At 69.7% G+C, this 21,137-nt stretch overlaps 1 protein-coding gene across 26 annotated transcripts in view; it reads left to right on the top strand.

Annotated features, from left to right (window-relative positions):
- Positions 1 to 21,137, top strand: part of TNXB (tenascin XB) — an 87,310-nt gene that overhangs the window by 64,478 nt on the left and 1,695 nt on the right. For 24 of the 26 annotated variants that reach the window (XM_030548010.1, XM_030548015.1, XM_030548012.1 and 21 more), the window contains 14 exons: positions 1,532 to 1,825; positions 2,621 to 2,908; positions 3,512 to 3,814; positions 4,780 to 5,079; positions 10,719 to 10,841; positions 15,648 to 15,791; positions 16,329 to 16,448; positions 16,660 to 16,803; positions 17,409 to 17,539; positions 17,743 to 17,875; positions 18,169 to 18,320; positions 18,400 to 18,496; positions 18,951 to 19,112; positions 19,850 to 20,013. In XM_030548010.1, the coding sequence (XP_030403870.1) occupies positions 1,532 to 1,825; positions 2,621 to 2,908; positions 3,512 to 3,814; positions 4,780 to 5,079; positions 10,719 to 10,841; positions 15,648 to 15,791; positions 16,329 to 16,448; positions 16,660 to 16,803; positions 17,409 to 17,539; positions 17,743 to 17,875; positions 18,169 to 18,320; positions 18,400 to 18,496; positions 18,951 to 19,112; positions 19,850 to 20,013 (2,555 nt within the window). The remainder of the gene's footprint in view (positions 1 to 1,531; positions 1,826 to 2,620; positions 2,909 to 3,511; positions 3,815 to 4,779; positions 5,080 to 10,718; positions 10,842 to 15,647; positions 15,792 to 16,328; positions 16,449 to 16,659; positions 16,804 to 17,408; positions 17,540 to 17,742; positions 17,876 to 18,168; positions 18,321 to 18,399; positions 18,497 to 18,950; positions 19,113 to 19,849; positions 20,014 to 21,137) is intronic. The other 2 variants (XM_030548022.1, XM_030548009.1) reach the window with 2 other exon arrangements.

Below are 21,137 nucleotides of genomic sequence, written 5' to 3'. Positions count from 1 at the left end.
GGATGGATGGATGGACGGGCGGGTGCGTGGATGGGTGCGCACAGGGGTGGGTGGAGGAGCGGTTGGGGATGGATGGACGGATGAGTGGGTGCGTGTGCACAGGGGTGAGTGTGCACAGCGGTGGGTGGAGGAGTGGTTGGGGAGGGATGGATGGATGGACGGGCGGGTGGGTGGGTGCGCACAGGGGTGGGTGAAGGAGTGGTTGGGGAGGGATGGATGGATGGACGGGCGGGTGGGAGGGTGGGTGCGCACAGGGGTGGGTGGAGGAGCGGTTGGGGATGGATGGACGGGCGGGTGGGTGGGTGGGAGCACACAGGGGTGGGTGGAGGAGTGGTTGGGGATGGATGAGTGGGTGGGTGGGTGGGTGCGCACAGGGGTGGGTGCGCACAGGGGTGGGTGGAGGAGTGGCTAGGGATGGATGGATGGATGGATGGACGGGCGGGTGGGTGGGTGGGTGCGCACAGGGGTGGGTGGAGGAGTGGCTAGGGATGGATGGATGGACGGGCGGGTGGGCGGGTGCGTGTGCACAGGGGTGGGTGGAGGAGCGGTTGGGGATGGATGGACGGGTGGGTGGGTGGGAGCACACGGGGTGGGTGGAGGAGTGGTTGGGGATGGATGGACGGGTGGGTGGGTGGGTGCGTGTGCACAGCGGTGGGTGGAGGAGTGGTTGGGGATGGATGGATGGACGGGTGGGTGGGTGGGTTGGTGGGTACGCACAGGGGTGGGTGGAGGAGTGGTTGGGGATGGATGGATGGACGGGTGGGTGGGTGCGCACAGGGGTGGGTGGAGGAGTGGTTGGGGATGGATGGATGGACGGGCGGGTGGGTGGGTGGGTTCACACAGGGGTGGGTGGAGGAGTGGTTGGGGATGGATGGATGGACGGGGGGGTGGGTGGGTGGGTGTGCACAGGGGTGGGTGGAGGAGCGGTTGGGGATGGATGGACGGGTGGGTGGGTGAGTGGGTGCGCACAGGGGTGGGTGGAGGAGCGGTTGGGTATGGATGGATGGACGGGCGGGTGCGTGGGTGGGTTCACACAGGGGTGTGTGGAGGAGCAGTTGGGGATGGATGGATGGACGGGCGGGTGGGTGGGTGGGTGCGCACAGGGGTGGGTGGAGGAGTGTCTGGGGCTGGCTGGGTGTCAGTGGGGATCTTTCCATTGATGTTGGAGGCTTTGGTTCACCCCCTTCTCTTTCTCTCTCATTTGTTCTTCCTTCCCCCTCTCTCCTGCCGTCTCAGCTCGGCTCTCGCCGAGGTTGGTGCCGGTTGCAGACCGAGGCGGCGTGGCCGCGGGACCCCGGGAATGTGGGATGCTCTTTGCAGACCTGCCCCATCCGTCTGTCTGGCCCCAACTCTCCTTCCAGCCGCAGGATCCGTCACTGTCCTGGGGCTGGTCCCTGGGGCTCCCTGCACCCCCATCCCCCAATAATCCTCCCTGCAGATCCCCTCTGGCTAGGAATTACATGTCCACCAAGGACGGGGTGAGCCGCCCGACACCCCATCTGCGCCCTTCAGCCCCCTCTCTCTGTTCCAGCCGTGGGGCCGCCAGAGGGGGAACCCACCGCCCAGCCCAGCCTGGGGGAGCTCTCGGCCTCCAGCGTCACCCACGACTCCGTCCGGCTCTCCTGGACCGTCCAGGCCGGGGACTTCGACTCCTTCCTCCTGCAGTACAAGGACGCGGAGGGCAAACCCCAGGTGCTGCCCGTGGACGGGGGATCCCGCACGGTCACTGTCACCAGCCTGGCCCCCTCCCGCAGATACAAGTTCAACCTCTACGGCATCTCCGGCCGCAAGCGCCTCGGGCCCGTCTCCACCGACACCGTCACAGGTCAGCAGCTGTGCCTGGGGGGAGGGTCCCAGCCAGTAGCCGCCTCCTTCCTTCTCCCCCTGCCAGGTCTTTTCCAGGCCCCCCCTTCCCCCCAGCGCTTTGCTTTGCCCCTGGCTTCCCACTGCCCTGCCTCTCCCAGCCCTGCGCGGCATTTCCTCGTGTCCCTTGGCCCCTGCTTCTCTTCCGCATTTCTTCACCCCTCCTCTCTTCCCACCGCTCCTCTGTCCGGCCCCTCGTCCGCAGGGCCTTGCACGTCCTTCGCTCCCGGCCGCCCTCCTCCACATCCCTTTGCTTGGTGCGATCACGCTGCCAGCGGCCACAGCCCAGGGATCTTGCCCCATCCGCGGCAGCTCCAGGTTTCCTGCCGCCCCAAGCAGCGGGGGGGGGGAGGGCTGATCTCGCACTGCTCCATGCTTCGGTGGCAGATCAGCGGCGAGCCCGTCCCCCCCTCTCCCACTTCGGCGGCAGCTCAAAGGGGAAGAGAGACTGAGGGACCCACCACCGAAGACCCACACGGTCTGCCCCAATAGCAGCCGGACCTGCTGCCCCTTTGGATTGGCCGCCCCAAGCACCTGCTTCCTTAGCTGGTGCCTGGCGCCGACCCTGCCTCCATCGGCCACTTTGCTCCCCTATTTCCACCCCACAGAGGGGCCACTTGTCCCAGACCTCAGAGGTGACACTGCCTGAGTTTGCAGAGAGCCTGAGCCCATCACTTCGCAGTGGGGGAAGCTGCCTCTGTTTGCCCCGCAAGCGTTTACCTCACCCACAACCCCCCCCCCTCTGTTCCCACCGCAGCACCGCGGGAGGAGGGAGCCGGGATGCAGCTCCGCCTGGGGCCGCTCTCGGCCTCTGATGTCACCCACGACTCCCTCCATCTATCCTGGACCGTGGAGGAAGGGACCTTCGACTCCTTCATCCTCCAGTACCGGGACGCGGACAGCAAACCCCAGGTGCTGCCCGTGGACGGGGGATCCCGCACGGTCACTGTCACCAACCTGGCCCCCTCCCGCAGATACAAGTTCAACCTCTACGGCATCTACGGCCGCAAGCGCCTTGGACCCGTCTCTACCGACGCTGTCACAGGTCGGTGCCGGGGAATTCCCCCTCTCCTCCCTCCTTCCCCCCTCGGCAGGTGCATGGTGGGATTGAATCGCCCCCTTCTCCGCATCTCTGTGCCTGTGGGGTGGGGGCAGGGTGCGAGGGACGCGCTTTGCCTCGGGAAGATGCCGATTCACCTCTCCAGGCGCTGGCCGGAAACCATGCTCGTAGGAGTGTCGGGCTCGGCCAAGGGACCCGGGACCCCAGTCTGAGCTGCGTCGCGCTGGCCCTCGCCCCGGCCAGCGGCGAGCTCTTCCGGAAACACGTGAGCCGGGGACGGAGTCTGGCCTGGCCGTGGGGATTGTGCAGCCGGCTAATTCCCCTCCCTGCTCCGTGCCGCCAGCCGCGATCGGCTCTGATCCGTCCTCCTGTCGGCAGCACGGCCCGGGACCGGCGGGGTCTGGTGTGTCCCAGCAGCAGCCAGGCCACCTGCAAAGAGCCTGGGGGTGTTTGCCAACGTTCGTTCGGCAGCTTTCGTCCCGATCCCGAACGGGGCGGGGGCGGGGCCGGGAGACGTGGGGGCCGGGAGACGTGGGGGCCGGGAGACGTGGGGGCCGGGCCAGGTCTGAGCTGCTCCCCTCTCCCCAGGCCGGCTGGACAAGGACGAGGAGGAGGAGGAAGGGGCCACGCAGCCCAAGCTGGGGGAGCTCTCGACCTCCGAGGTCACCAAAGACTCCGTCCGCCTCTCCTGGACCGTCCAGGCTGGGGCCTTCGACTCCTTCCTCCTGCAGTACCGGGACGCGGACGGCAAACCCCAGGCCCTGCCCGTGGACGGGGGATCCCGCACGCTCGTCGTCTCCGACCTGCTCCCCTCCCGCAGATACAAGTTCAACCTCTACGGCGTCTCCGGCCGCAAGCGCCTCGGCCCCATCTCCACCGACGCCGTCACAGGTCGGGGGGGGGCAGGGCCCTTCGACAGCCTGGGGCGCCCGGCTGGATTCTACCAGCCCCCTTCCTGCCGCAGGTCTTCCCTCTGCAGCCCAGCTGGGACCCCGGACTCCTGGGTTCTCTCCCCGGCTCTGGGAGGGGAGTGGGGGCTGGTGATTAGAGCAGGGGGGGCTGGGAGCCCGGACTCCTGGGTTCTCTCCCCGGCTCTGGGAGAGGAGTGGGGGCTGGTGGGTTAGAGCAGGGGGGGCTGGAAGCCAGGACTCCTGGGTTCTATTCCCAGCTCTGGGAGGGGAGTGGGGGCTGGTGGTTAGAGCAGGAGGGACTGGGAGCCAGGACTCCTGGGTTCTCTCCCCGGCTCTGGGAGAGGAGTGACGGCTGGTGGGTTAGAGCAGGGGGGGGCTGGGAGCCAGGACTCCTGGGTTCTCTCCCCGGCTCTGGGAGAGGAGTGACGGCTGGTGGGTTAGAGCAGGGGGGGCTGGGAGCCAGGACTCCTGGGTTCTCTCCCCGGCTCTGGGAGGGGAGTGAGGGCTGGTGGTTAGAGCAGGTGGGGCTGGGAGCCAGGACTCCTGGGTTCTCTCCCAGTTCTGCCTCTGACCTTCGGGTGACCATGCAAGAAGCCCTATACCTGCTCCTTGCCTCAGTTTCCCCACCTGTAACATGGGGCTAACGATCCCATTGCACCACTGACGAGCTGTGGGGACAGACCCTTCTCTGCCGGGCCTCACCCCTGTGCCCCCTGCTCCTGACCCCCCCCATTCCTGTCCTCCCTCCATTCTCCCCCAACCCGGCAGTTAACCCTTTCCACTCTGTGCCAGAGCCCCAGCCCAGGGCCTGGCTCCCGGCCAGGTGCACGATGGGACAGAATTAACCCCGACTTGCCTGGCCCTGGCCCCTGGCCCCATCTCCCCCAGGGACAATTAACCCCGTCCTGCCCTTGCGGGAGCCTGAGCCCCCTCCTGCCCCCGCAGCCTTCCTGGAAGCCTCCAGCGTGACGCCCGCCCGGCTGGAGCAGCTGCTGGTCTCCGAGGTGACCCCGACCTCCCTGCGGCTGCGCTGGGACGCGCCCGAGGGCGACTTCGACACCTTCCTCATCCGGTACCGGGCCGAGGGCCGGGGTCCCGCCCAGGAGGTGCCGGTGCCGGGGGCCCAGCGCTCGGCCGTGCTGCGGGGGCTGCGGCCCGGCACCGAATACGGCCTGGCCGTGTACGGCCTGCGGCAGGGCGAGGAGACGGCCAATGTCCATGGGGCCGCACGGACCAGCAGCCTTGGTACGGCCCCCCTGGGCTGGGCGGGGTGGGGCGGGACACAGAGCCCGGCTGCCCCCTTGTCCCAGCGCCTCCTGCTGCCCCTAGCCTGTCCCCGCAGCCCAGCGCCCCCTGCTGCCCCTCGTCCCAGCGCCCCCTGCTGCCCCCAGCCTGTCCCTGCAGCCCAGCGCCCCCTGCTGCCCCTCGTCCCAGCGCCCCCTGCTGCCCCCAGCCTGTCCCACAGCCCAGCATCCCCTGCTGCCCCGCAGCCCAGCGCCCCCTGCTGCCCCCCAGCCTGTCCCACAGCCCAGTGTCCCCTGCTGCCCCTCGTCCCAGTGCCCCCTGCTGCCCCCAGCCTGTCCCTGCTGCCCCTCGTCCCAGCGCCCCCTGCTGCCCCCAGCCTGTCCCACAGCCCAGCATCCCCTGCTGCCCCTCGTCCCAGCGCCCCCTGCTGCCCCCAGCCTGTCCCACAGCCCAGCGCCCCCTGCTGCCCCTCGTCCCCGCAGCCCAGCGCCCCCTGCTGCCCCCAGCCTGTTCCTGCAGCCCAGCGCCCCCTGCTGCCCCTCGTCCCAGCGCCCCCTGCTGCCCCCAGCCTGTCCCTGCAGCCCAGCGCCCCCTGCTGCCCCTCGTCCCAGCGCCCCCTGCTGCCCCCAGCCTGTCCCACAGCCCAGCATCCCCTGCTGCCCCGCAGCCCAGCGCCCCCTGCTGCCCCCCAGCCTGTCCCACAGCCCAGTGTCCCCTGCTGCCCCTCGTCCCAGTGCCCCCTGCTGCCCCCAGCCTGTCCCTGCTGCCCCTCGTCCCAGCGCCCCCTGCTGCCCCCAGCCTGTCCCCGCAGCCCAGCACCCCCTGCTGCCCCTCGTCCCAGCGCCCCCTGCTGCCCCCAGCCTGTCCCTCAGCCCAGCGCCCCCTGCTGCCCCTCGTCCCCGCAGCCCAGCGCCCCCTGCTGCCCCCAGCCTGTCCCACAGCCCAGCGCCCCCTGCTGCCCCTCGTCCCAGCGCCCCCTGCTGCCCCCAGCCTGTCCCACAGCCCAGCATCCCCTGCTGCCCCTCGTCCCAGCACCGCCTGCTGCCCCCAGCCTGTCCCACAGCCCAGTGTCCCCTGCTGCCCCTCGTCCCAGCGCCCCCTGCTGCCCCCAGCCTGTCCCTGTAGTCCAGCGCCCCCTGCTGCCCCCAGCCTGTCCCCGCAGCCCAGCGCCCCCTGCTGCCCCCAGCCTGTCCCTGCTGCCATCTCATCCCAGCGCCTCTTGCTGCCCCCAGCCTGTTCCTGCAGCCCAGCGCCCCCTGCTGCCCCTCGTCCCAGCGCCCCCTGCTGCCCCCCAGCCTGTCCCACAGCCCAGTGCCCCCTGCTGCCCCTCGTCCCAGCGCCCCCTGCTGCCCCCAGCCTGTCCCTGCTGCCCCTCGTCCCAGCGCCCCCTGCTGCCCCCAGCCCAGTGTCCCCTGCTGCCATCTCATCCCAGCGCCCCCTGCTGCCCCCAGCCTGTCCCACAGCCCAGCGCCCCCTGCTGCCCCGCGTCCCCGCGGCCCCAGCGCCCCCTGCTGCCCCCAGCCTGTCCCACAGCCCAGCGCCCCCTGCTGCCCCTCGTCCCAGCGCCCCCTGCTGCCCCCAGCCTGTCCCACAGCCCAGTGTCCCCTGCTGCCCCTCGTCCCAGCGCCCCCTGCTGCCCCCAGCCTGTCCCACAGCCCAGCGCCCCCTGCTGCCCCTCGTCCCCGCAGCCCAGCGCCCCCTGCTGCCCCCAGCCTCTCCCACAGCCCAGTGTCCCCTGCTGCCCCTCGTCCCAGCGCCCCCTGCTGCCCCCAGCCTGTCCCACAGCCCAGCATCCCCTGCTGCCCCTCGTCCCAGCGCCCCCTGCTGCCCCCAGCCTGTCCCACAGCCCAGCGCCCCCTGCTGCCCCTCGTCCCAGCGCCCCCTGCTGCCCCCAGCCTGTCCCACAGCCCAGCATCCCCTGCTGCCCCTCGTCCCAGCACCCCCTGCTGCCCCCAGCCTGTCCCACAGCCCAGTGTCCCCTGCTGCCCCTCGTCCCAGCGCCCCCTGCTGCCCCCAGCCTGTCCCTGCTGCCCCTCGTCCCAGCGCCCCCTGCTGCCCCCAGCCTGTCCCCGCAGCCCAGCGCCCCCTGCTGCCCCCAGCCTGTCCCTGCTGCCATCTCATCCCAGCGCCCCTTGCTGCCCCCAACCTGTCCCACAGCCCAGTGTCCCCTGCTGCCCCTCGTCCCAGCGCCCCCTGCTGCCCCCAGCCCAGTGTCCCCTGCTGCCATCTCATCCCAGCGCCCCCTGCTGCCCCCCGCCTGTCCCACAGCCCAGCGCCCCCTGCTGCCCCTCGTCCCCGCAGCCCAGCGCCCCCTGCTGCCCCCAGCCTGTCCCACAGCCCAGCGCCCCCTGCTGCCCCTCGTCCCAGCGCCCCCTGCTGCCCCCAGCCTGTCCCACAGCCCAGTGTCCCCTGCTGCCCCTCGTCCCAGCGCCCCCTGCTGCCCCCAGCCTGTCCCACAGCCCAGTGTCCCCTGCTGCCCCTCGTCCCAGCGCCCCCTGCTGCCCCCAGCCTGTCCCACAGCCCAGCGCCCCCTGCTGCCCCCTCGTCCCCGCAGCCCAGCGCCCCCTGCTGCCCCCAGCCTGTCCCACAGCCCAGTGTCCCCTGCTGCCCCTCGTCCCAGCGCCCCCTGCTGCCCCCAGCCTGTCCCACAGCCCAGCATCCCCTGCTGCCCCTCGTCCCAGCGCCCCCTGCTGCCCCCAGCCTGTCCCTGCTGCCCCCAGCCTGTCCCACAGCCCAGCATCCCCTGCTGCCCCTCGTCCCAGCGCCCCCTGCTGCCCCCAGCCTGTCCCTGCTGCCATCTCATCCCAGCGCCCCCTGCTGCCCCCAGCCTGTCCCTGCTGCCATCTCATCCCAGCGCCCCTTGCTGCCCCCAACCTGTCCCACAGCCCAGCGCCCCCTGCTGCCCCTCGTCCCCCGCAGCCCAGCGCCCCTGCTGCCCCCAGCCTGTCCCACACCCCAGCGCCCCCGGCTGCCCCTCGTCCCAGCGCCCCCTGCTGCCCCCAGCCTGTCCCACAGCCCAGTGTCCCCTGCTGCCCCTCGTCCCAGCGCCCCCTGCTGCCCCCAGCCTGTCCCTGCTGCCCCTCGTCCCAGCGCCCCCTGCTGCCCCCAGCCCAGTGTCCCCTGCTGCCATCTCATACCAGCGCCCCCTGCTGCCCCCAGCCTGTCCCACAGCCCAGCGCCCCCTGCTGCCCCTCGTCCCCGCAGCCCAGCGCCCCCTGCTGCCCCCAGCCTGTCCCACAGCCCAGCGCCCCCTGCTGCCCCCAGCCTGTCCCACAGCCCAGTGTCCCCTGCTGCCCCTCGTCCCAGCGCCCCCTGCTGCCCCCAGCCTGTCCCTGCTGCCCCTCGTCCCAGCGCCCCCTGCTGCCCCCAGCCCCCCCTGCTGCCATCTCATCCCAGCGCCCCCTGCTGCCCCCAGCCTGTCCCACAGCCCAGCGCCCCCTGCTGCCCCTCGTCCCAGTGCCCCCTGCTGCCCCCAGCCTGTCCCTGCAGCCCAGCGCCCCCTGCTGCCCCCAGCCTGTCCCTGCAGCCCAGCGCCCCCTGCTGCCCCCAGCCTGTCCCACAGCCCAGCGCCCCCTGCTGCCCCCAGCCTGTCCCTGCTGCCATCTCATCCCAGCGCCCCTTGCTGCCCCCAACCTGTCCCACAGCCCAGCGCCCCCTGCTGCCCCTCGTCCCAGCGCCCCCTGCTGCCCCCAGCCTGTCCCACAGCCCAGTGTCCCCTGCTGCCCCTCGTCCCAGCGCCCCCTGCTGCCCCCAGCCCAGTGTCCCCTGCTGCCATCTCATCCCGCGCCCCTGCTGCCCCCAGCCTGTCCCACAGCCCAGCGCCCCCTGCTGCCCCTCGTCCCAGCGCCCCCTGCTGCCCCTCGTCCCAGCGCCCCCTGCTGCCCCCAGCCTGTCCCTGCTGCCATCTCATCCCAGCGCCCCCTGCTGCCCCCAGCCTGTCCCTGCTGCCATCTCATCCCAGCGCCCCTTGCTGCCCCCAACCTGTCCCACAGCCCAGCGCCCCCTGCTGCCCCTCGTCCCCGCAGCCCAGCGCCCCCTGCTGCCCCCAGCCTGTCCCACACCCCAGCGCCCCCTGCTGCCCCTCGTCCCAGCGCCCCCTGCTGCCCCCAACCTGTCCCACAGCCCAGTGTCCCCTGCTGCCCCTCGTCCCAGCGCCCCCTGCTGCCCCCAGCCTGTCCCTGCTGCCCCTCGTCCCAGCGCCCCCTGCTGCCCCCAGCCCAGTGTCCCCTGCTGCCATCTCATCCCAGCGCCCCCTGCTGCCCCCAGCCTGTCCCACAGCCCAGCGCCCCCTGCTGCCCCTCGTCCCCGCAGCCCAGCGCCCCCTGCTGCCCCCAGCCTGTCCCACAGCCCAGCGCCCCCTGCTGCCCCTCGTCCCAGCGCCCCCTGCTGCCCCCAGCCTGTCCCACAGCCCAGTGTCCCCTGCTGCCCCTCGTCCCAGCGCCCCTGCTGCCCCCAGCCTGTCCCTGCTGCCCCTCGTCCCAGCGCCCCCTGCTGCCCCCAGCCCAGGGTCCCCTGCTGCCATCTCATCCCAGCGCCCCCTGCTGCCCCCAGCCTGTCCCACAGCCCAGCGCCCCCTGCTGCCCCTCGTCCCCGCAGCCCAGCGCCCCCTGCTGCCCCCAGCCTGTCCCACAGCCCAGCATCCCCTGCTGCCCCTCGTCCCAGCGCCCCCTGCTGCCCCCAGCCTGTCCCTGCTGCCCCTCGTCCCAGCGCCCCCTGCTGCCCCCAGCCTGTCCCACAGCCCAGCGCCCCCTGCTGCCCCCAGCCTGTCCCACAGCCCAGCGCCCCCTGCTGCCCCTCGTCCCCGCAGCCCAGCGCCCCCTGCTGCCCCCAGCCTGTCCCACAGCCCAGCATCCCCTGCTGCCCCTCGTCCCAGCGCCCCCTGCTGCCCCCAGCCTGTCCCACAGCCCAGCATCCCCTGCTGCCCCTCGTCCCAGCGCCCCCTGCTGCCCCCAGCCTGTCCCTGCTGCCCCCAGCCTGTCCCACAGCCCAGCATCCCCTGCTGCCCCTCGTCCCAGCGCCCCCTGCTGCCCCCAGCCTGTCCCTGCTGCCATCTCATCCCAGCGCCCCCTGCTGTCCCCAGCCTGTCCCCTCGTCCCAGCGCCCCCTGCTGCCCCCAGCCTGTCCCACAGCCCAGCATCCCCTGCTGCCCCTCGTCCCAGCGCCCCCTGCTGCCCCCAGCCTGTCCCTGCTGCCATCTCATCCCAGCGCCCCTACTGCCCCCAGCCTGTCCCCAGCCTGTCCCCTCATCCCCGTGCCCCCTGCTGTCCCCTTGTCCCCACAGCCAAGCGCCCCCTGCTGCCCCGTGCCCCATCCTGGGGGGGGCGGGAAATGGGCAGCTGGGTGGGCCCAAGGCCTCCCCCAGCCCAGGAGGCCAGAGCCATGGAGGGTGGGAGGGACAGGATAGATGGAGGGAGGGATGGACAGAAGGAGGGAGGGATGGAAGGGGGGATGGAGGGAGGGAAGGGGGGAGGCACAGGCGGCTGGATAAATGCTGGGGGGTGATGGGGAGGGCCCTGGTGGCTGAGGAGGGGAGGGGGCTCCGCAGGCTGGTGCTGCCCCCCAGTGGCCACACTGGGAGGGCCCCCTGGCTGGCTCCGCCTGAGGGCCCGTGGAGCCCCCTGAGCCCCATGTCTCCCCAGAGCTGGAGAGCCCCCGGGACCTGCGCTTCAGCGACGTCCGAGAGACCTCGGTGGGGGTGACCTGGGGGGCCCCGTCCACCCACGTCGACCACTACAAGGTGTCCTTCCAGCTGCGCCACGGGGGTGAGTGCCCCACAGCGCCCCCTGCTGCTGCCCCATCTGACCTGCCACAGCGCCCCCTGCTGCCCCCCACAGCGCCCCAAACTGACCCCCACAGCGCCCCCTGCTGCTGCCCCATCCGACCTCCCACAGTGCCCCCTGCTGCCCCCAGTGCCCCAAACTGACCCCCACAGCGCCCCCTGCTGCTGCCCCCATCTGACCTCCCACAGCACCCCCTGCTGCCCCCAGTGCCCCAAACTGACCCCCCACAGCGCCCCCTGCTGCTGCCCCATCTGACCTGCCACAGCGCCCCCTGCTGCTGCCCCATCTGACCTGCCACAGCGCCCCCTGCTGCCCCCCACAGCGCCCCCTGCTGCTGCCCCATCCGACCTCCCACAGCACCCCAAACTGACCTTCCACAGCGCCCCCTGCTGCCCCCCACAGCGCCCCAAAGTGACCCCCACAGCGCCCCCTGCTGCTGCCCCATCTGACCTGCCACAGCGCCCCCTGCTGCTGCCCCATCTGACCTGCCACAGCGCCCCCTGCTGCTGCCCCATCCGACCTCCCACCGCGCCCTCTGCTGCTCCCCACAGCGCCCCAAACTGACCCCCACAGCGCCCCATGCTGCTGCCCCATCCGACCTCCCACAGCACCCCCTGCTGCCCCCAGTGCCCCAAACTGACCCCCACAGCACCCCCTGCTGCTGCCCTATCCGACCTCCCACAGCGCCCCAAACTGACCTCCCACAGCGCCCCCTGCTGCCCCCCACAGTGCCCCAAACTGACCTCCAACAGCACCCCCTGCTGCCCCCCACAGGGCCCCAAACTGACCTCCCACAGCGCCCCCTGCTGCCCCCCACAGGGCCCCAAACTGACCTCCCACAGCGCCCCCTGCTGCCCCCCACAGGGCCCCAAACTGACCCCCACAGCGCCCCCTGCTGCTGCCCCATCCAACCTCCCACAGCGCCCCAAACTGACCTCCCACAGTGCCCCTGCTGCCCCCCACAGCGCCCCCTGCTGCTGCCCCCATTCGACCTCCCATAGCACCCCCTGCTGCCCCCCACAGCGCCCCAAACTGACCCCACAGTGCCCCCTGCTGCTGCCCCCATTCGACCTCCCACAGCGCCCCCTGCTGCCCCCCACAGCGCCCCAAACTGACCCCACAGCGCCCCCGCTAATGACCCATCCAACCTCCCACAGCGCCCTCTGCTGCCCACCTCAGTGCCCCAAGCTGACCCGCACAGCCCCCCCTGCTGCTGCCCCATCCGACCTCCCACCGCGCCCCAAACTGACCTCCCACAGCGCCCCCTGCTGCCCCCCACAGGGCCCCAAACTGACCTCCCACAGTGCCCCCTGCTGCCCCCCACAGCGCCCCCTGCTGCTGCCCCCATCTGCCTACCACAGCACCCCCTGCTGCCCCCCACAGTGCCCCAAACTGACCCCACAGTGCCCCCTGCTGCTGCCCCGTCCGACCTCCCACAGCGCCCCCTGCTGCCCCCCACAGCGCCCCAAACTGGCCCCCACAGCGCCCCAAACTGACCCCCACAGCGCCCCCTGCTGCTGGCCCCTGCTGCCCCCCACAGCACCCCCTGCTGCTGCCCCATCTGACCTCCCACAGCGCCCTCTGCTGCCCCCACAGCGCCCCCTGCTGCTTCCCCGTCTGACCTCCCACAGCGCCCCCTGCTGCCCCCCACAGCGCCCCAAACTGACCCCCACAGCGCCCCCGTGATGCCCCATCCAACCTCCTACAGCGCCCTCTGCTGCCCACCTCAGTGCCCCAAACTGAACCCACAGTGCCCCCTGCTACTGCCCCCATCCGACCACCCACAGCACCCCCTGCTGCCCCCACACATTGCTTCAAACTTACCCCACAGCGCCCCTGCTGCTGCCCCCATCCGACCACCCACAGCACCCCTCTGCTCCCCACTCGCCCCATGCCCCCACGGCCCCCTGCCTGCCCCCACACGACCCCTACCCACAGCGCCCCTGCTGCCCCCCACAGACCCCCACACCCCCATTGCCCCCCAGCGCCCCAACTGACCCCACAGCCCCCTGCTGCTGCCCCCATCGACTACCCCACAGCCCCGCTGCCCCCACAGCGCCCCAAACTTACCCCCACAGCCCCCTGCTGCGCCCCATCCAACCTCCCACAGCGCCCCTGCTGCTCCCCACCGCACCCCAACGGACCCCAAGCAAACTGCCCCATACAACCTCCCACAGCACCCCCTGCTGCCCCCACACATTGCTTCAAACTGACCCCACAGCGCCCCTGCTGCTGCCCCAATCCGACGTCCCACAGCACCCCCTGCTGCTGCCCCATCTGACCTCCCACAGTGCCCTCTGCTGCCCCCACAGCGCCCCCTGCTGCTGCCCCCTGCTGCCCCCCACAGCGCCCCCTGCTGCTTCCCCGTCTGACCTCCCACAGCGCCCCCTGCTGCCCCCCACAGCGCCCCAAACTGACCCCCACAGCGCCCCCGCTGATGACCCATCCAACCTCCCACAGCGCCCTCTGCTGCCCACCTCAGTGCCCCAAACTGACCCCCACAGCGCCCCCTGCTGCTGCCCCATCCGACCTCCCACAGCGCCCCCTGCTGCTGCCCCATCTGACCTCCCACAGCGCCCCAAACTGACCTCCCACAGCGCCCCAAACTGACCCCCACCGCGCCCCCTGCTGCTGCCCCCTGCTGCCCCCCACAGCGCCCCAAACGGACCTCCCACAGTGCCCCCTGCTGCTCCCCACAGCGCCCCAAGCTGACCTCCCACAGCGCCCCCTGCTGCCCCCCACAGTGCCCCAAACTGACTTCTCACAGCGCCCCCTGCTGCCCCCCACAGGGCCCCAAACTGACCCCCACAGCGCCCCCTGCTGCTGCCCCATCCGACCTCCCACAGCACCCCAAACTGACCTCCCACAGTGCCCCCTGCTGCCCCCCACAGCGCCCCAAACTGACCTCCCACAGCGCCCCCTGCTGCTGCCCCATCTGACCTCCCACAGCTCCCCAAACTGACCCCCACAGCGCCCCCTGCTGCTCCCCACAGCACCCCCTGCTGCTGCCCCATCTGACCTCCCACAGCTCCCCAAACTGACCCCCACAGCGCCCCCTGCTGCCCCCCACAGCGCCCCCTGCTGCTCCCCACAGTGCCCCAAACTGACCCCACAGTGCCCCCTGCTGCTGCCCCCATCTGATCTCCCACAGCGCCCCAAACTGATGCCCCACAGCGCCCCAAACTGACCCCACAGCGCCCCCTGCCGCTGCCCCCAGCCATCCTCCCACAGCGCCCCCTGCTGCTCCCCACAGCGCCCCAAAATGACTCCCACAATGCCCCTTGCTGGCCCCCAACAGCCCCTCAAGTCACACCCCCCACAGCGTCCCTTGATGGCCCCCCTGTGCCCCAAACCAACCCCCCACAGTGCCCCCTGCTGCTCCCCACAACACCTCAAACTGACTCCCCACAGCGCCCCTCGTTGGCCCCCTGCAGTGCCCCAACCCCATGCCCCCCTGTGATGATGCGGTTCTGGCAGGGACCCCACTGAGGTGCCAATTCAGGACCAATCGCTCAAACAGGGCAGTCACAGCCCCAGGCTGGGGGGTTTCCACCTCTAAGGCATCAAACCAGCCAGACAAAAAGGACTTCGGTTTCACCCCACTGGCTAACCACAAGTCACACAGGCAATTTCCTTAGACACTCCAGTCTCCCAGTATCACCACCAGTCCCACCCGTCCTGGGGATGAATGGTTATGAAAACCAACACCCCAGTAAAAGAAAAGGTTCTCTCGATCCCAAAGGACCAAGGCCCAGAGCCAGGTCAATATACACATCAGATCTTACCCACAAATCACACTGGTGCCAATCCTTTAGAATCTAAAGGTTTATTCATAAAAGGAAAAAGGTAGAGCTGAGAGCTAGAATTGGTAAATGGAATCAATTACATACAGTGATGGCAAAGTTCTTAGTTCAGGCTTGTAGCAGTGCTGGAGTAAACTGCAGGGTCAAATCCAGTCTCTGGAGAACATCCCCGGCTGGGATGGGTCATTCAGTCCTTTGTTCAGAGCTTCAGTTCGTAGCAAAGTCCCTCCAGAGGTAGGAAGCAGGATTGAAGACAGATGCAGATGATGCATCAGCCTTATATAGGCACTTCCAGGTGTAAGAACACTTCTTTGTTCTTACTGTGGAAAATTACAGCAAAATGGAGTCTGGAGTCACATGGGCCAGTCCCTGCACACCCTGCTGAGTCACAAGGCCTATCTGCCTCCTCTCAATGGGTCAGTTGTGTAGCTGATGGTCCTTAATGGGCCATCAAGCAGGCTAAGCAGAGCTAACACCCACTTGTCTGGGGTGTCACCCAGAACTGCAGCATCAATTTGGAATACAGACAGCATAGAGCCAATATTCATGACTTCAACTACACAATGCTACAGACACACAGGCAGCATCATCACAACCAGCAACCCAGAACCTGGTCGTGGACACCTTACATGACCCCCTTTACATAGGATCTGGTGCCACTACAGGACCTTGGTTACAACCATGTTCTATATGGTCCCAGATTATAGCAATAACGTCACACCCCCCCACTGCCTCCACCCCTGCTGCCCCCCCCCACTGCTGGCCCCTGCAGCACTGTGACCCCCCCCCATAGCACCCTCCCCCACTGACCACCTGAAATGCCCCCTGCAGCCCCCGGAACTGCCTACAGAACAGCACCCCCTACTGGCCCTGTGCCCTGGCCCCGCCCCCTGCATCACATCTCCCCGGCCCCGCCCCTGCCATGTGGCCCCGCCCCCTCCAGATGGCCCCGCCCGCGGCACGTCCTGACCCACTGTCACCCCAGGGGAGCCGCAGAGCACGATGGTCGAGGGCACCAGGCTGCAGACGACGCTCGAGGGGCTGATCCCCGGGGCCAGCTACGAGGTCAGCGTCATGGCCGTGCGGGGCTTCGAGGAGAGCGAGCCGCTGGTGGGCTACGTCACCACGGGTAAGGGCCGGACGCCTGGGTCCCCTCCCTGCCTCGGGGCCAGCACCGGACACCTGGGTCCCCTCCCTGCTCTGGGGCCACCAGCCAGACGCCTGAGTCCCCTCCCCTGCCCCAGGGCCAGCGCCAGACACCTGGGTCCCCTCCCTGCTCTGGGGCCACCAGCCAGATGCCTGAGTCCCCTCCCCTGCCCCAGGGCCAGCGCCGGACACCTGGGTCCCCTCCCTGCTCTGGGGCCACCAGCCAGATGCCTGAGTCCCCTCCCCTGCCCCAGGGCCAGCGCCGGACACCTGGGTCCCCTCCCTGCCCTGGGGTGAGCACCAGACGACGCCTGGGTTCCTCCGCTGCCCTGGGTCCCTTCGCCTGCCCTGGGTCCCCTCCCTTTCCATGCAGGGCAGGTGCCACACCCTGCCACCTGGATCTCTGGGTCCTGTCCCCTTGCCACCCCTCTGGATGCCTGGATTCCCCCCCCCCCGTCAGCCGGACGCCTGGGTCCCCTCGGGGGGCTGCTCTCCCTGACACTCTGCACTCTCTCCGCAGTCCCTGACGGCCCCTCGGACCTGCGCGCCGTCAACGTCGCCGACACCTCGGCCCTGCTGCGCTGGCGCCCGCCCCAGGCCCCCGTCCAGAGCTACGAGCTGAGCTACGGGCCCCCCCAGGGTGAGCGCGGGGGCAGGGCAGGGCGGCACTCCCCTCCCCTCCCCCGGCGGGTGGCTCCGACCCTGGCACCCGGGTCCAGCACGGGCGTCTCCCAGGCACTGGGCTGTCGCGTCCCTGCAGCCCGGTTGCCCCCTGCCCGGCCCGGGCCTTTCGGCCTCCCCCCGTTGCCCCCACCACCTCATCACCCCCCTCACCCCAGCTCTCCCCCCAGGCCCCTCGGTGACACTGCAGCTCCCCGGGGACCGGGCCGAGCACCCCCTGGCTGGGCTGCGGCTGGACACCGAGTATCTGGTCACCGTCCATGGGGTGACGGGGGGCAACCGCAGCTCCCCAGCCAGCGCCACCTTCACCACCGGTACGGGGGGCAGGGAGGGGGCGGGGTAGCAGTGCAGAGGGTGGGGGGAGGAAGGAGTGGGGGCAGAAGGGGGAAGCGTGGGGGAAGCTGGGGGTCACAGGGAGAGGTGGGGGAAGCAGTGGGGGGGAGGAAGGAGTGGGGACAGAAGGGGGAGGGGTGGGGCAGCAGGGGGGTCACAGGGAGAGGTGGGGGAAGCAGTGGGGGGGAGGAAGGAGTGGGGACGGAAGGGGGAGGGGTGGGGCAGCAGGGGGGTCACAGGGAGGGGTGGGGGAAGCAGTGGGGGGAGGAAGGAGTGGGGACAGAAGGGGGAGGGGTGGGGCAGCAGGGGGGTCACAGGGAGAGGTGGGGGAAGCAGTGGGGGGAGGAAGGAGTGGGGACAGAAGGGGGAGGGGTGGGGCAGCAGGGGGGTCACACGGAGGGGTGGAGGAAGAAGTGGGGGGAGGAAGGAGTGGGGACAGAAGGGGGAGGGGTGGGGCAGCAGGGGGGTCACACGGAGGGGTGGGGGAAGCAGTGGGGAGAGAGAGGAAAGAGTGGGGGCAGCAGGGGGAGGGGAACGGGGTGGTGGGGGAAGTGAGGGGGGTCCCTGTTTCACTCTCCCCCCCCAGGACTGGATGCCCCCCGGGACCTGCGAGCCACCGAGCTGACCCCCCGCAGCGCCCGGCTCTCCTGGACCCCCCCCCACATCCCCCCCGCTGGCTACGTGCTGAGCTACGAGACGCCCCCCGGCCAAATGCAGGTACCGGGGACCCCCCCACCCCTACATTCCCCAGCACCTCCTACAACCCCCCCAACCAACCTGGTCAGCCCCCCAGCACCTCCTACAACACCCCCCAATGCCCCTCCCCACTTTCTGCCCTCCCCCCAGCTCCCCCTACATCCCCGTCTGTGGAGCCAGGAGTCCCCCCAGACCCATCGCTGCTCCCACTCCTCTCCCCCCAGGAGATCCCCCTGGGCCCTGACGCCGCCTCCCACCAGCTGAGCAACCTGACCCCCTCCAGCCGCTACCAGGTCCGGGTGCAGGCGATCCGGGGGGGCCGCCCCAGCACCCCCATCGCCACCTCCTTCAACACCGGTGAGCTGCAGGACGCCTGGGTTCTCTCTCAGCTCGGGGAGGGGAGTGGGGGCTGGTGGTTGGAGGGGGTGGGGCCGGGATCCCGGACACCTGGGTTCTCTCTCAGCTCGGGGAGGGGAGTGGGGGCTGGTGGGTTGAGGGGGGTCGGAAGCCGGGAGGGGAGTGGGGGCTGAGAGCCAGGACTCCTGGGTTCTCTCCCAGCTGGGGGAAGGGAGTGGGGGCTGGTGGTTGGAGGGGGTGGGGCCAGGATCCCGGACTCCTGGGTTCCATCCTCTCCTCTCCCCTCCTGGCAGTCTGGCTGAGCTACCCCTTCCCCCGGGACTGCGTGGAGGAGCAGCTGAACGGGCCGGGCCCCTCCCGCGAGGTGACCATCTACCTGGGGGGCGACAGGCAGCGCCCCCTGCAGGTGTACTGTGACATGGAGACCGACGGGGGCGGCTGGCTGGTGAGTGGGGGGGCAGCGCGGGCTGGCGGGGGGGCAGCGGGGCCGAGGTCTGTCTCTGACCCCCCCCCGACTCCCCCAGGTGTTCCAGCGTCGCATGAACGGCGAGACGGATTTCTGGCGCGACTGGGAGGACTATGCCCAGGGCTTCGGGAACCGGTCCCAGGAGTTCTGGCTGGGTGAGTGAGTGAGAACCCAGGCGTCCGGGCGGCCCTGCCATCCCCAGACCCCTCACCCCGCCGAGCCAGGGAGAGAAACCAGGCGTCCGGGCGGCCCTGCCATCCCCAGACCCCTCACCCCGCCGAGCCAGGGAGAGAACCCAGGTATCCGGGTGACCCTGCCATCCCCAGACCCCTCCCCCCATTGAGCCAGGGAGAGAACCCAGGCGTCCGGGCAGCCCTGCCATCCCCAGACCCCTCCCCCCACCGAGCCAGGGAGAGAACCCAGGCGTCCTGACTCTCAGTTCCCCCCGCTCTAACCCACCAGATCCCACTCCCCTCCTGGAGTTGGGATAGAACCCAGGCGTCCGGGCTGCCCCTGGCAGAGCGTGGAGAGAACCCAGGTGTCTGGGGTTGCCCTGCCATCCCCCAGCCCCCACAGAGCGGGGTGAGAACCCAGGCGTCCTGCCCCCAGGTAACGACGCCCTGCACGAGCTGACGGCGGGGGGGGAGCAGGAGCTGCGGGTGGATCTCCGGGCCGGGGCCGAGGCCGTGTTCGCCCAGTACCAGCGGTTCCAAGTGGACCCCCCCAGCGAGCATTATCGCCTGCACCTCGGCAGCTACCGCGGCACGGCTGGTAAGGGGAGTGGGGGGGCCGGGGAGCAAACGGGGGGGCAGAGGGGGATGGCTTGGGGACAGTGGGGGGCTGCTATGTTGGGGGGGCCGTGTCCTTGGGGGTGGGGTGGGGGCTGGGGGGACAGTGGGGGTTGCTATGTTGAGGGGTTCAGTGGGGGGATGGCTGGGGGGGACAGTGGGGGGGTCTGTGTCCTTGGGGTGGTTGGGGGAGGGGGGACGGGTGGACAGTGGGGGTTGCTATGTTGAGGGGGTCAGTGGGGGGATGGCTGGGGGGGACAGTGGGGGGGTCCGTGTCCTTGGGGTGGTTGGGGGAGGGGGGGCTGGGTGGACAGTGGGGGGTTGCTATGTTGAGGAGGTCAGTGGGGGGATGGCTGGGGGGGACAGTGGGGGGGGTCCATGTCCTTGGGGTGGTTGGGGGAGGGGGGGCTGGGTGGACAGTGGGGGGTTGCTATGTTGAGGGGGTCAGTGGGGGGATGGCTGGGGGGGACAGTGGGGGGGTCCGTGTCCTTGGGGTGGTTGGGGGAGGGGGGACGGGTGGACAGTGGGGGGTTGCTATGTTGAGGGGGTCAGTGGGGGGATGGCTGGGGGGGACAGTGGGGGGGTCCGTGTCCTTGGGGTGGTTGGGGGAGGGGGGCCTGGGTGGACAGTGGGGGGTTGCTATGTTGAGGGGGTCAGTGGTGGTTGGGGGAGGGCTGCTGTCTCCCCTAGCCCCCCGTCACTCCCTGACGCCCCCCCCAGGCGACGCGCTGAGCTACCACTCGGGCAGCGTCTTCTCGACCCGGGACCGGGACCCGAACCGGCTGCTGATCCCCTGCGCGGTGTCCTACCGCGGGGCCTGGTGGTACCGCAACTGCCACTATGCCAACCTCAACGGGCTCTACGGCAGCCGCCGGGACCACCAGGTACGGCCGCCCGGACGCCTGGGTTCTCCCCCGGCTTGGGGGGCCGGGACGCCTAGGATCTCTCCTGGCAATGGGGGGGCAGGACACCTGGGTTCTCCCCCGGCTTGGGGGAGGCGGGACGCCTAGGTTCTCTCCTGGCGAGGGGGGGGACAGGACGCCTGGGTTCTCGCCCGGCTTTGGGGGGGGGGCAGGATGCCTGGGTTCTCTCCTGGCGAGAGGGGGGTAGGACGCCTGGGTTCTCTCCTGGATCGAGGGGGGGCACAGGACGCCTGGGTTCTCTCCTGGCAAGGGGGGGAGCAGGACGCCTGGGTTCTCGCCTGGCTTTGGGGGGGGAGGACGCCTGGGTTCTCGCCCGGCTTTGAGAGGGGGCAAGACTCATAGACTCTAGGACTGGAAGGGACCTCGAGAGGTCATCGAGTCCAGTCCCCTGCCCTCATGGCAGGACCAAATACTGTCTAGACCATCCCTGATAGACATTTATCTAACCTACTCTTAAATACCTCCAGAGATGGAGATTCCACAACCTCCCTAGGCAATTTATTCCAGTGTTTAACTACCCTGACAGTTAGGAACTTTTTCCTAATGTCCAACCTAAATCTGCCTTGCTGCAGTTTAAGCCCATTGCTTCTTGTTCTATCATTGGAGGCTAAGGTGAACAAGTTTTCTCCCTCCTCCTGATGACACCCTTTTAGATACCTGAAAACTGCTATCATGTCCCCTCTCAGTCTTCTCTTTTCCAAACTAAACAAACCCAATTCCTTCAGCCTTCCTCATAGGTCATGTTCTCAAGACCTTTCATCATTCTCGTTGCTCTTCTCTGGACCCTCTCCAATTTCTCCACATCTTTCTTGAAATGCGGTGCCCAGAACTGGACACAATACTTCAGTTGAGGCCTAACCAGCGCAGAGTAAAGTGGAAGAATGACTTCTCGTGTCTTGCTCGCAACACACCTGTTAATGCATCCCAGAATCACGTTTGCTTTTTCTGCAACAGCATCACACTGTTCACTCCTGTTTAGCTTGTGGTCCACTATGACCCCTAGATCTCTTTCTGCCATACTCCTTCCTAGACCGTCTCTTCCCATTCTGTATGTGTGAAACTGATTGTTCCTTCCTAAGTGGAGC

Source organism: Gopherus evgoodei, unplaced genomic scaffold, assembly GCF_007399415.2.
Source record: "Gopherus evgoodei ecotype Sinaloan lineage unplaced genomic scaffold, rGopEvg1_v1.p scaffold_80_arrow_ctg1, whole genome shotgun sequence".
Classification (NCBI taxonomy): Eukaryota; Metazoa; Chordata; order Testudines; family Testudinidae; genus Gopherus; species Gopherus evgoodei.
Note: the sequence above shows the minus strand (reverse complement) of the source record. Positions and strands in the feature narration are given on the sequence as shown.